Source organism: Mercurialis annua, linkage group LG2, assembly GCF_937616625.2.
Source record: "Mercurialis annua linkage group LG2, ddMerAnnu1.2, whole genome shotgun sequence".
NCBI lineage: Eukaryota > Viridiplantae > Streptophyta > Magnoliopsida > Malpighiales > Euphorbiaceae > Mercurialis > Mercurialis annua.
In genome coordinates this window covers 2,639,062-2,651,438 of record NC_065571.1, presented here as the reverse complement: position 1 = coordinate 2,651,438, position 12,377 = coordinate 2,639,062, and the positions used below count along the sequence as shown (strand labels likewise).

Sequence of the window (12,377 nt, the reverse complement as noted above, 5' to 3'; positions counted from 1 at the left end):
AAAATTTATAATCAATATACCAAAAATATACTGAAATTATACCAATAATAAACCAAATATTATTTTTAAATTATCTGATTTGTAGTTTTAATATTTCAAAATTATACTATAATTATACCGACATTATACAAATCGTATTTTTGTAATTAATTTTTATTTTTTGATACTTTTGTAATTAATTTTAAATCAGTCGTATTTTTGTAAATAAAAAAAGTTTACAGGTACTTTTATAAATATTTTTAAAATTTTAGGTACTTTTGTCATCGTCCCAAAATTTAAAGTATATTGACAAAATATCCATTTTAAGTTCTAAATAAATTCTTAAAAAGTGATTATAGCCAAAATTATGTTTATTATAGTTTAAATTTTTCTAATATTTGAAATTGAAAAAAAAACATACTGTTGTGGATCAACTTGGTCAAATATAAAATCATATCATGCGATTTTCACAATAATTAAAATTTAGTTCGCAAATCAATGTCGCATCGTCTTAAACATACATTTTAAAATTAATTTCAAGAGATAAATAAAATATAAACCATATAATAAATTTTACTATAATGAGAAAGATTTGGTTAGAGTACAATTTTTGTTAAATGTTTGAATTTATTTAATTATTAGGCTATAGTTTGTATTTTTTTATCAAAGACTAAATTCACTAGGTCAAAAAGAATTGTATAGCCACCATTAGGCATAATAAAATAAATATAATTAACATAATAACTCTTTATTAGTAGTGTGTTTAAAATTATATGCATTAATTTTTATAAAAGAAAATGCATAAAAAATTAATTTAAAATAATATGGAAATATAATACATATCGTTTTAAAAATTAGTTTTCCTGAATATCTCACTAATATACTACTGCTTCTGATTTAATTTAATAAAATTATTTTTATCTCAAAAAAAAAACAGGACGGACATAGTAATTAAAATCATAAATTAGTAAAGTTTAAGGGCCTGTTTGGATCAATTCTAATATAGATTTCACTTCAATTCATTTCATTTCTAAATGAATTCTATATGAAAATTATTTGAAAAATGAATTTTTATATTTGATTTTTCGAATTTTAAATATAAAAATAATATTGAATAAAATAAAATAAATTGAATATTATATTTCAAGTATAAATAAAAATTTAAATTATAAAAATTTATTTGAACCAAACACATATCTTGTAGAAATTCAATTGAATTTCATAAAAATTATAAAATTTAGTTGAACCAAACAGACCCTAAGTAAATCTTACACTTTTCCACCATCCATTTCACTTTAAATGCGACGCATCTAATTTTGTCCACTAAAAAAGAAAACAAAAGAAAAGAAAAAAGCAAAAGAAAATCATAAAAGTTACAACAAGCTTCAAAAAGATAAATAGAAATATAAGAAATAATTTTACGAATCCCCAAAATATCCCTGATATATCCGTCTCATATCTCGCAATTTAATTCAAAGTTTTAATTTAATTTCATTTGCAATTAATAATAATATATATATACTCAGCTCCATCATTTCTCACAATCTGTGCGTCTGTGAGAAGAGAGCGTTTATCCGTTTCACGGAGATGGAGCCACAGAGAAGGCAAACCGAAGATCAAGCTCTCCCTGAACGGAAGGGGCAGAAGCGTAAACTGGAGGAGGAGATCGACGACGAGCAGCGAGAGATCTCAGTGGCGGATGCCGCCGCGGCGGTTCCTTTCGGTGACGCGAGGCAAGCGCTTTTATATGAGGTTGCTTCTCAAGTTAATATTCTCAACTCTACCTTCTCGTGGAACGACGCCGATCGTGCTGCTGCTAAACGCGCCACTCATGTCCTTGCTGAGTTTGCTAAAAACGGTAACATTAATTTTTATTAATTTTTTCGTATTATGAGAAATGAATTAAATATCACTTCATAGTGTTGTATTTGTAATTTTGCATGTTATGATTAAATATTGAGAAGTTTTGTGTTATTTTGTTGTAATTAGAGGAATTAGTGAGTGTAATTGTGGAAGGAGGTGCAGTTCCGGCTCTTGTTAGGCATCTTCAAGCACCGCCTGCATCGAGTGAAGGCGGTGATCGCAATTCGAAGCCGTTTGAGCATGAGGTCGAGAAAGGGAGTGCTTTCGCTCTTGGACTACTTGCTGTTAAGGTCATTTTCGCTAATTTTAACTTTTTTTAGTAAGAAACTTCTCATATAAGGTTGAAATACTAAGGTTGAATTATTTGGCTGAATAAAGAAAATTGTATAGTTACTATTACAGTGCGCCAAATAGTATTTAGTAGTATTATATTATTTGTTTCATTTTTGTAGCTTTGATTGAGTTAATGATAACTTTTACATTATGTCATGTAACTTAATGAGCATAAGCATACATATAAAATTTCAGTTTTAACATGTTTGTTATAATGCTGTCAACAGCCAGAGCATCAGCAACTCATTGTTGACATGGGAGCTTTGTCACATCTAGTGGACCTGCTGAAAAGGCATAAGGACGGTGCTTGTTCTCGGGCAGTTAATAGTGTAATTAGACGGGCGGCTGATGCTATTACCAATCTAGCTCATGAGAACAGCAACATTAAGATACGCGTTAGGTTTGCTCACTTTAGCTTTCATTTCACTTTGGTTTAAGTTTATTGCCTTGTTTTTATGCTTATGGCTATCGAACTTACAGGGTGGAAGGTGGAATTCCACCTCTGGTTGAGTTGCTTGAATTCGTCGATATAAAGGTCCAAAGAGCAGCTGCTGGGGCACTGCGAACCTTGGCTTTTAAAAATGATGAGAACAAAAAACAGGTTATAGATCTTGGTTTGGAAGTTGGATTCTATGAAATAATCTTCAACAGGGGTAGAATGATACAAACTCCTTATTTGTGCAGATTGTTGAATGTAACGCTCTTCCTACACTTATTCTAATGCTACGGTCAGAGGATGCTGCTATTCATTATGAAGCAGTAAGATATTTCAGATTGCCTTGTGGTGTTAGTTTATCTCTGGAATTTCATTTGTTACCTACAATTAACTTAAGTCTGCATGAAATACTATCTTGTTACTGCAGGTTGGTGTTATTGGAAATTTGGTGCACTCATCCAAACACATAAAGAAAGAAGTCCTTACTGCCGGGGCTTTGCAACCTGTTATTGGTCTGCTTAGGTGTGCTTCAGTTAGTTGTGCTTGGCACTCTTGAATGTCTTTCCATTTACTTTGGCAGAGAGTGAACACTGTACCTGCTATTTTGCGTAACTGTTATTTTTCATCTCTTTTCTTTTCTTTTCCCTCTGAATATTTTATTTTGGCAATTTCATATTTATTCTTGGAAACAGCTCCTGCTGCTCTGAGAGCCAAAGAGAAGCTGCTTTATTACTTGGTCAATTTGCCGCTACTGATTCAGATTGCAAGGTAGGCTCGAACTTGGATTTTACTGTGTTTCTCTCTCCTTGAATTGAGACGGTTTCTGTACTTCTATATTTAGTTGATTTAGAGAAGTGATATATTTTAGGTTCATATCGTGCAAAGGGGTGCGGTTCAACCTTTGATAGAGATGCTTCAGTCTACTGATGTACAACTAAGGGAAATGTCAGCATTTGCACTTGGGAGGTTGGCACAGGTCTCTATTTATTCTTCTTGGCTGCAAACTAACAAGTTAAAGTTCAAAAATCCTTTTCACATTTGGAATTATATATCCCTTTAAGTTTATTTAAATTATTCCCTCAGTCCCAAAATGATATGCCATTTGGACAAACACGGTTACTTAAGAAAGATATAGTTAAGTTGGTTAAAATTTGTTATTTTATCTATTTTTTCCAATTTTATCCTTTTACAGTTTTTTAGATATATAAATAATATATTACGGATTAATTTTTTTATTGGTGCATTTTGTATTGATATTAAAAATGGCATTTATTCTATAGTAAATTATGGAGCAATTAATTCATTTGGGAATAACTATGCATATTTAATAGGGGGTAAATTTAATTTTAAAATTGGTTATATAAAATAGAAGGTGGTGTATAATTTGGGACGCCAAAAATAGTAAGGTAACCTATCAATTTGGGTCGGAGGGAGTAGATGTTATTATCATTATTGAAAACTTAAACTATTAGCAAAAGTTAAATATTAATTTAATATTTTATGCTACTTAAAATTGCTAATAAGTATCAATAATCTTATTCCCAAGAAAGCTCTCCAAGTGGGCATACTGTGTACAATTTCATAATTCATGATTGAATAGGCCATATAATTATTGCCATTATTTGTTTTCGACAAACAGTCTGAATGAATTTAGTGGAGGCCTGTTAACCATATTTCTTCTTAGGAATATGTGATTTGCATACATTTCATAGCAGCAGATTGTTTTGAAATATTTTCGAGCAAGTTAAGTATTTGAATTTCAACATAATTTATGCTGGATAGTACTGTTTGATCTCAGGACTCCCACAACCAAGCGGGTATAGCTCACAATGGTGGTTTAGTGCCATTGCTGAAGCTTCTGGATTCAAAAAATGGATCTCTTCAACATAATGCAGCATTTGCTCTATATGGTCTTGCAGATAATGAGGTATCAAGTTTTGAAAGGACTCAAATCTGTATATGTTAATTGTGCTTCTTTTAAAGTTATGCAATCTTAATGTGCTCGCTCATTTTCGTATAGGATAACGTATCCGATTTTATTAGGGTGGGAGGTGTTCAGAAGCTGCAGGATGGAGAGTTTATTATTCAAGTATGCTTATTTTCATTATTGCTTTTGTTATCTATCATTGGTTTTACGTTTTGGGTACTGTGTATGTTAGCTTCATGTTGGAAGAGATACCAGTTCAATGCAGTTTTTTCTGGAGATACCATAATTAAAATGGATTTTGTAAACATAATTGCAGGCAACGAAAGATTGTGTAGCCAAGACTCTAAAAAGATTGGAGGAAAAGATCCATGGACGAGTGAGTTCTCCTGAATCTGAATGCTGTAGTGCTGTTACTCCCTTTCAATTTAAATCTTCAACTGTTGGTTTTGAAATTTTGAACTTTTTATACAGGTTTTACACCATTTATTGTATCTGATGCGGGTGACGGAGAAAACAGTCCAACGGCGTGTTGCTTCAGCTCTTGCACATCTTTGTTCGCCGGATGATCAGAGAACCATATTTATTGAAGATAATGGCATGTCATTTTCTTTGTAATTTTGAGAATTGTAATTTTAAACTTGAGAAGACTTAATTAGTTTGGAAATTATTTTTTAATTTTAGATTATTAGTGTTAATTAATATGCTGATAATTTTTCTAATGCAGGACTAGAGTTACTTCTTGGCCTTCTTGGGTCTTCAAGTTCAAAGCAACAACTTGATGCAGCTGTAGCACTGTACAAGTTGGTAAATAAAGCCACTACTCTTTCTCCAATGGACGCAGCTCCTCCTTCTCCAACTCCACAAGTGAGCTTCCTGACTAAACCTTCTGTTCACTTTGTCACGGTGTGTGACATATATTTGACTTGAGCGGTTTGGAAGTTGTAGTTCAAGAGATCCCTTTCATCTTTAAATATTTCGGAAACTTGTGCTTTTCTTGTTTGAAAAATTCACACGTCTTAAAGATGAAACATCAGAAACTCAGGGAAACAGATGAAACCTCAGAAACTCATGGAAACAGTTGGGATTTGGCATGTCTAAAATTATCACGTCGTCTTCATATTTGAGGTCATCGAGTATTATATGGTGACATGATACTGGGAATTTAATTTTTTGTTTGTATTTACTTTAGAAGTTAAAAATTCTTCCTATTTGATCCTCATCAAGCTGCGTGAGATCTATGCGTCCACCACATTCTACTCTAGAAATTTAACTTGAGCCTATTATGTTTCTTTTCTTAATGCTGAGAAAGATCCAGAAGTTTATGTGTATGATAACACGTCTCTCTCCATGCAGGTATATTTGGGAGAGCAGTATGTTAACAATGCAACTTTATCTGACGTTACATTTTTAGTTGAAGGTTGTGTATAAATTCTGAATAGTTTCATGTCAGGATTATTGGCATGTATCAATTTAATATGAGCAAATTGATTATTGCTGCAGGTAGACGTTTTTATGCCCATAGAATTTGCCTACTCGCTTCCTCAGATGCATTTCGTGCAATGTTTGATGGAGGTTACCGGGTGAGTGCTTGTCGTTTAATTGCCACTCTTTTTATGCCAAACACTCTCTTGTTATATATCAAAGATCTATAAAGTCTAAAATATCTTTTAACCAAAAGAAAGTTATGCTTTGGTTAATTATAAAACTGATTATCTTTATATTTAAATACGAGACTCATTGTTTTATATTTAAACACGAGACTCATTGTTAGTTGATTCTAGAATAGGAAGCAGTAGCAAATAAGGGTGGTTATATAATTCTTCTTTGAATGTCTCACAGGAGAAGGACGCAAGGGACATTGAGATTCCAAATATTAGATGGGAGGTCTTCGAGTTGATGATGAGGTTTGATGACTTGCAAAGTTTATATGTTCCGAGAAAAGCATTTCCAAATCTAATGAGTTGTGTTTTCTACAGATTCGTGTATACTGGATCAGTAGATGTTTCTTTAGATATTGCCCAAGATCTCCTAAGGGCAGCAGATCAGTACCTCTTAGAGGGGCTTAAACGACTTTGTGAATATACCATAGCACAGGTGAGCTATCATTGTTATGCATGCATGCATCTGCGTTTTGCATTTGAAAATGAGAAAATGAATGTGTAATCTGATTCTTATTCTATGCTTTGAAGGATATATCCTTGGAGAATGTTGCAGGCATGTACGAGCTTTCAGAAGCTTTCCATGCAATTTCTCTGAGGCACGCATGCATTTTGTTTATCTTGGAGAAGTTCGATAAGTTGAATGCAAAATCCAGGTAGATTCCCCTATTGGCATACAATATATATTTTTAGGCCAAACCTTTGCAACCAAATCGAAATTTTTGTTGCAATTGTATATCCATTTTCGAATTGGAACTTAATTTTGCTTACTTGACCTACCACATGTTGTCCTAATCTAACAGACTAACACCTTCAAAGACCACATAAGCCGACTGGACCAATAATGTGGCATGCTACGTAAGAAAAAACGAAGTCTATATTAAAAAACGGACATAATTACAACAATCCTTTCGATTTGGGACATAATTGCAAAAATTAAAAGTTGCGGTCGTAATTGATAAAAGAAGCAAAAATCTGACTTTAGAAAGTGGTTTGCCGTTTTTTGATGACTTCGGATGTGATTAAACATTTCTTATGTCGTGTTATTAATAATCCTGTGAGAAACATACAGAAAATGACAATTTTAAGAAAAAGAATCACCTGTTGCCTATCATAATTATTAAATTGCATGTCCTTGTGTCGCATAGTGCACTACTTCTAAGCGGCTCTATGTTGGATGCTTCACTATTGGTGGAAATTCATTTTAGTTGTGGCATTTGCAGGCACGCCAATTTAATTCAGCGTATTATACCCGAGATTCGGAATTACTTTGCCAAAGCACTTACCAAACCTAACCGGCGGCTGTAGAAGCCTGGTATTTGATTCTTGATGTCTAACTGGATAATGTTGTACAGAAAGTGGTAGATCTCCATATTGATGTTGAGCCATTTAAAAGGTCAAAATGGTTCATAATTGTCCCCTATACAAGATTGCCGTTGCATGTTATGTACCGTGGTGGTCGTGTATCTTGCAATTCTATGATAAGTCGGCTTTCAGCGAGTATATTAAGCGTAAGTGAAATCTCTTCTGCAAATATTAGAAGAGCTGGGGCAGAAATTCTGGTCCATAATCTAATCTATTATCCAAGACTTTTAGGTTGCTGAAGGTGTTTCAGCGGGAGAAGCATATCTGTTCATGTAAAGAGACTGGGAAATTATAAAAATTCTTACATTTTGATGGTTCCCTATCCTTGAACAGAACAAGATAGTGAAGGTTCATATTCATTTCTTTTTTTGTTTCAGATTGAACATGTTTGGGAACGGTTAAATTAATCCGGTAACTGAATTTTGCTCACCTACTTCAAACCATCAAGGTTACCTTTGCATAACTTTGATTTATTAAAGTAATTATAGCTAAACTTGCAACTATACGAAATTATTTCAAAACGGAAATAAAAGTTCAGGAAAGTGCCTGAGGACGGGCATTGAACCAGCATGAGGCCCAAAAACATGGCGTATTCAGAAAATTTATTAGGATATAAACCTTATGAGGCCAATTTTTTTATATTAGCGCAGTGAAGTTCAAAATCGAGATTCTCTTTTTATAATAAACTATGGCTCTACCACCAACAAATTATAATTCAAATGGTATAAATACTAGGTAATTTTGTCAAGATCGTGAGTTTTATCCCTTTCTAATTATAAAAAAATAGAACTTACGGCTTCATCTGTGCATATCTCCGCCATTAGTTTCAGTGAGAACATAGAGATACTAATAACAATAGTACTAAATTTATTAATGAGAAATTATTTTATTACGATTTAATCTTTAAAAAAATGTAATCTTTGGTTGACGAAGATTGATTTCCCCCAGCTAAAGTTTAGGATTACTGTCAAATTTCGAGACTATAATGGCCAATAGTTTAGTTCCAATTTTATTTTGTTAGAAAAGGTGTAGCAAGAGTTTGAGGCTACAGTTTTACCTTCCACAAAAAACCTACCCAGTTGGAGTGGAAATTAGTCTAAATGTGAAAGGTTCAAATGTGCCGTTTTATAGGTGGAATCCGCTCAGGACATCTTATGGTAATACAAAAAAAAGGTGTAGCTAGACTAGAGCTTGACTGGGACTATGATGCTCATCCGTGGGGACTATTGAAGTTAAAATTAAACGTAAAAGTAAAATTAAATATTGATTCAAAAAAAGTATAATAATCAAAAGAATTAACTCATTTTAAAGTCCTTAAACTTTACATTTTTAGTTTTATCTGATTATTGAACTTTCATTTAGTCTTATCTGGTCATTGAAATTTACGTTTTTAGTTCATCTAGTCTCCAAACTTCCATTTGGTTTTATTTGGTCCTTACACCTTGATTATTTTTGCTTTCTCGGGTCTCAAAAGGATGAAAGTTTAACTATCAAATAATCTAAAAAATATAAAGTTGAAGAGCCAAATAAGTTCAAATGGAGGTTTAAGGACCAGATAAACTAAAAATGTAAAATTTAGGGACTAGATAATATAAAATGAAAGTTTAAGGATCTGATAAAATAAAAACGTTAAGTTGAGGGACCTTAAAAATGAGTTAATCCAAATGAAAATACACCATCGCCTACTCTCTTCACTGTCCTTCATTTACAGTGGAATCATTTTCCCTCCATACAACACAACCAGTCTCTCTCGCACCTCCTCACTATATAACTTTCTCATTCCCGTTTCCCCTACTTCCTCTCATACTGTAAAAAGTAAAAACACAAACCTAAGCACAGAATCACAGAGCTGCACAGGTAATTTTTCATTCAAAATTTCTAGGGTTTCTTCTTTCTACAGAGTTCAATTTTTTTTAAAATTTTCCCTTTTCAAATGTTTAGATCTGTTAAATTTTATGTTGCTTTGTTGGTTTAATAAATTCAGCTTTCTGATTTTATTTTTTGCTTATCTCATATTTCATTTGCTATACATTTTTGTGTAATTTAATACACTTCATTAGGTATGTCAAAAGGTTTGCTATGGTTTTCTGAGCTATTTCAATTTTTTATTTAGCTGTTTAATTTTTTCTCAGAGCTAGAAGAATTAATCAGGATGTTGAAATTCCTATCGAAAGTGCGAATCGAATTCAATGCCCTAGACCCACGAACAGCGTCATGCATGGAATTCCTTGCCCAATGCAACGCCCGCAAGGCCAAAGAATCAAATCCCGCTTGCCAACTCATTGTCAAGCGTCGAACCGATGATCGTACCCCGCAAATCACTGTGACGTTCGTTAATGGTGTCGAGGAGGTTTTTGACGGCACTAGTGTCTCTGCACAGTCAATTAGGAGTATGATTTTGGAGAAAGGTCAGCATCTTGAAACTGAACAAATGTTTCGCGAAGCTGGTGAAAAATGGCCTGTTCTTATTCCTGAACATGAGCTTCAAATGCCTGCTCCCGGTACCAAAGTTAGTATTTCTTTCTAATTCCTTTTTTACTTTTTCTTTCTTTCTTTTATTCAACATTTATTGCATCAATGGAACTTCGCAAAACAGAGGAAAACATATATGAGTTATAAATGGAAGTCTCAAAATTAGAGTTTTCATGTGCATTATATACTTTAGTTACAATTTTATTAAAATGAAATCACGAAGCTGTTAGTTTTAACACACACTGAGTGAAAATGCCGATTAATCATCTGCCTTAATAATAATAGCTATAACATGTTCGGCAATGCTACCAAAAGAACATAAATAACTTCATCAGTAAATTATGTGAAAACGGGCATGTAACTTTAGTCTTGAACAGGGAATAGGTTTTTCATATTGTTCTAGTTAGCTTCACATATTTAAGCATTCTTATTCGTCTTGGCCTTTGCATTATTTGTATTGGGGATTTCCACGGCCTTGTTGTTTTTATTTAAATAGTCATTTTGATTATTATTTTTGTTCATTTGAAGCCTAAAGCATTATAAAAACAAATCAACTTTAAAGATTCATGTCAAACTAAATTTGGAAAAGAAATGAAAAACAATGAAAAGCATTTGCTGGAAATGCAAGAAATAGGTCAGTGAGTAAAAAGAAAACAAGAAGCTTACATATGTAGGACATTTTTAAAATGTTTATTCTATTTTTCTTTTAGTAAATGCCAGTGGAAACAAACTTCAGAGATGGGATTTTTTTAGGTCTGGAAAATAAGGATAGAATAGTTAGTTTTCCTAGAAATTATACCTAGATCTAAGACTCGATAAAGGCAAATACAAGAAAATGCAATTATTCAATAGTTGTCATGGGAGTTCAATTACGCTAAACTGATTCAATTAAGTAGATTCGACTTGTGTCAAAAAAGAAGTCGACTTGACCATATTAATGGATCCTTCTAATGAGCCTATATAATTGAGAAAACTATTCTTTTTTAGAATTGGTAAGAGTAAAAAACATTTGCATTTTAGCAACACCGAACCTGTTTTTGCTTTCATGTATTGAGGTATATATAGTTGTTTTTTCATGATATACTTCGTACCCCCCCACCATAATAGAGCAATGTGTTTATATCACACAACTTAATATTCAGTGGGACAACCTTGAAATATGTGTTCGTGCTACATATTAATTCCAAAACAGAAATAATTATTTAGTAATTAAGCACCGAAATTACCATCTGTATCAGTTGCATTGTTCTAAAACAGTTCTGTTAGCATACATACAGTGTTGAATTAATTAGTTCAATTCTTCACAAAGGCTGCTGCTCACTGATTGCATTCTTCTAGTCTCTTACATCTTATGCTATTATTTTAATTTGAATATTTTAACATGTCTTTATTTGCCTAATTCTCTATTATTCCTAATGGCTGTTTCTTTTCATCTCCTCTCATAGCCAAGGAAAGCAGATGAGAAGAAGCAATGACGACACTATTGCTGGAGATCACTGGTTTCACATCTGCAACAAAACTAAATTATATCGAATTGTGGTTCATAAATGAGATAGGTCTGTAATTTGAAATCGATCATGGTATTAGTGAATATTTAAAAGCCGTGTTCTAGTGTTGACCTTCTTGTGAAAATCCCCTAAATAAGTTGGGTGTATTTTTGAATGTACCAATTTTGAGACTCTCGTTGTCTTTCAGCCGGTTTGCTTGTGTTTGCCTGCTAATGTTTGTGTTGGCATTTTCTGTTTTCCGTAAAAGCTTGATAAGCTGAATCTTCTTAGTCTAGTCAGTAGAACAAGGTCAGGCTTGGCACTTTTTTCCTGGATCGGAACAAGATGTCTGGCCTGAGCTTTGTTCGTAATCTCGCAAGTTAGACAGTATGAACCCAAATTATGTCTTTAAATGTTGCAATTTGGTATCTATAATAATCTAATCTATTTTTCATGATTTTAGGCTGCTATAGGTGTTTCAGCAGGATAAGCATTTATGTTCATGTAAAAAGACTCCGGAATTATATGAAAATCTTACGTTTTGATGGTTCCCTATCCTTGAGCAGAACAAGATATCGAACGTTTTCGTTCACATTTTTTTGTTTCAGATTGAACATGCTTGCGAACGGTTAAATTTGTGGGTTTTCAAGCATTGTAAAACTCTTCAGTTTTTTTATTATAAAATAACGGTTCAATATATTTTTTATAATTTAAATTTGAAACAGAGATTGGAATTGTATAATTTGAATTATCAAAATAGCTTGGTTCAATTGGTTAATTTGGTTTAATTGATTTTTTTGCTCACCCCTACTTTAAACCATCAAGGTTGCCTTTTGCATATGCCTGATTCAATTTCT

The 12,377-nt window shown here is 32.8% G+C and overlaps 2 protein-coding genes across 2 annotated transcripts; both read left to right on the top strand.

Moving 5' to 3' along the window:
- Positions 1–1,487: 1,487 nt before the first annotated feature.
- Positions 1,488–7,924, top strand: LOC126668896 (ARM REPEAT PROTEIN INTERACTING WITH ABF2). Its single transcript, XM_050362119.2, has 19 exons — positions 1,488–1,837; positions 1,969–2,132; positions 2,403–2,575; positions 2,656–2,776; positions 2,860–2,934; positions 3,039–3,133; positions 3,304–3,379; positions 3,480–3,587; positions 4,410–4,538; positions 4,632–4,700; positions 4,855–4,914; positions 5,010–5,133; positions 5,263–5,402; positions 5,892–5,955; positions 6,039–6,118; positions 6,378–6,442; positions 6,515–6,632; positions 6,728–6,852; positions 7,420–7,924. The coding sequence occupies exons 1-19, from the start codon at positions 1,567–1,569 to the stop codon at positions 7,502–7,504; spliced, it is 2,142 nt and encodes a 713-aa protein (XP_050218076.1). The 5' UTR covers positions 1,488–1,566; the 3' UTR covers positions 7,505–7,924.
- A 1,315-nt stretch (positions 7,925–9,239) lies between these two features.
- Positions 9,240–11,754, top strand: LOC126670659 (uncharacterized). Its single transcript, XM_050364435.1, has 3 exons — positions 9,240–9,418; positions 9,694–10,070; positions 11,479–11,754. Exons 2-3 carry the CDS (start codon positions 9,714–9,716, stop codon positions 11,506–11,508), a joined length of 387 nt encoding a protein of 128 aa, XP_050220392.1. The 5' UTR covers positions 9,240–9,418; positions 9,694–9,713; the 3' UTR covers positions 11,509–11,754.
- The last annotated feature ends 623 nt before the right edge of the window (positions 11,755–12,377 follow it).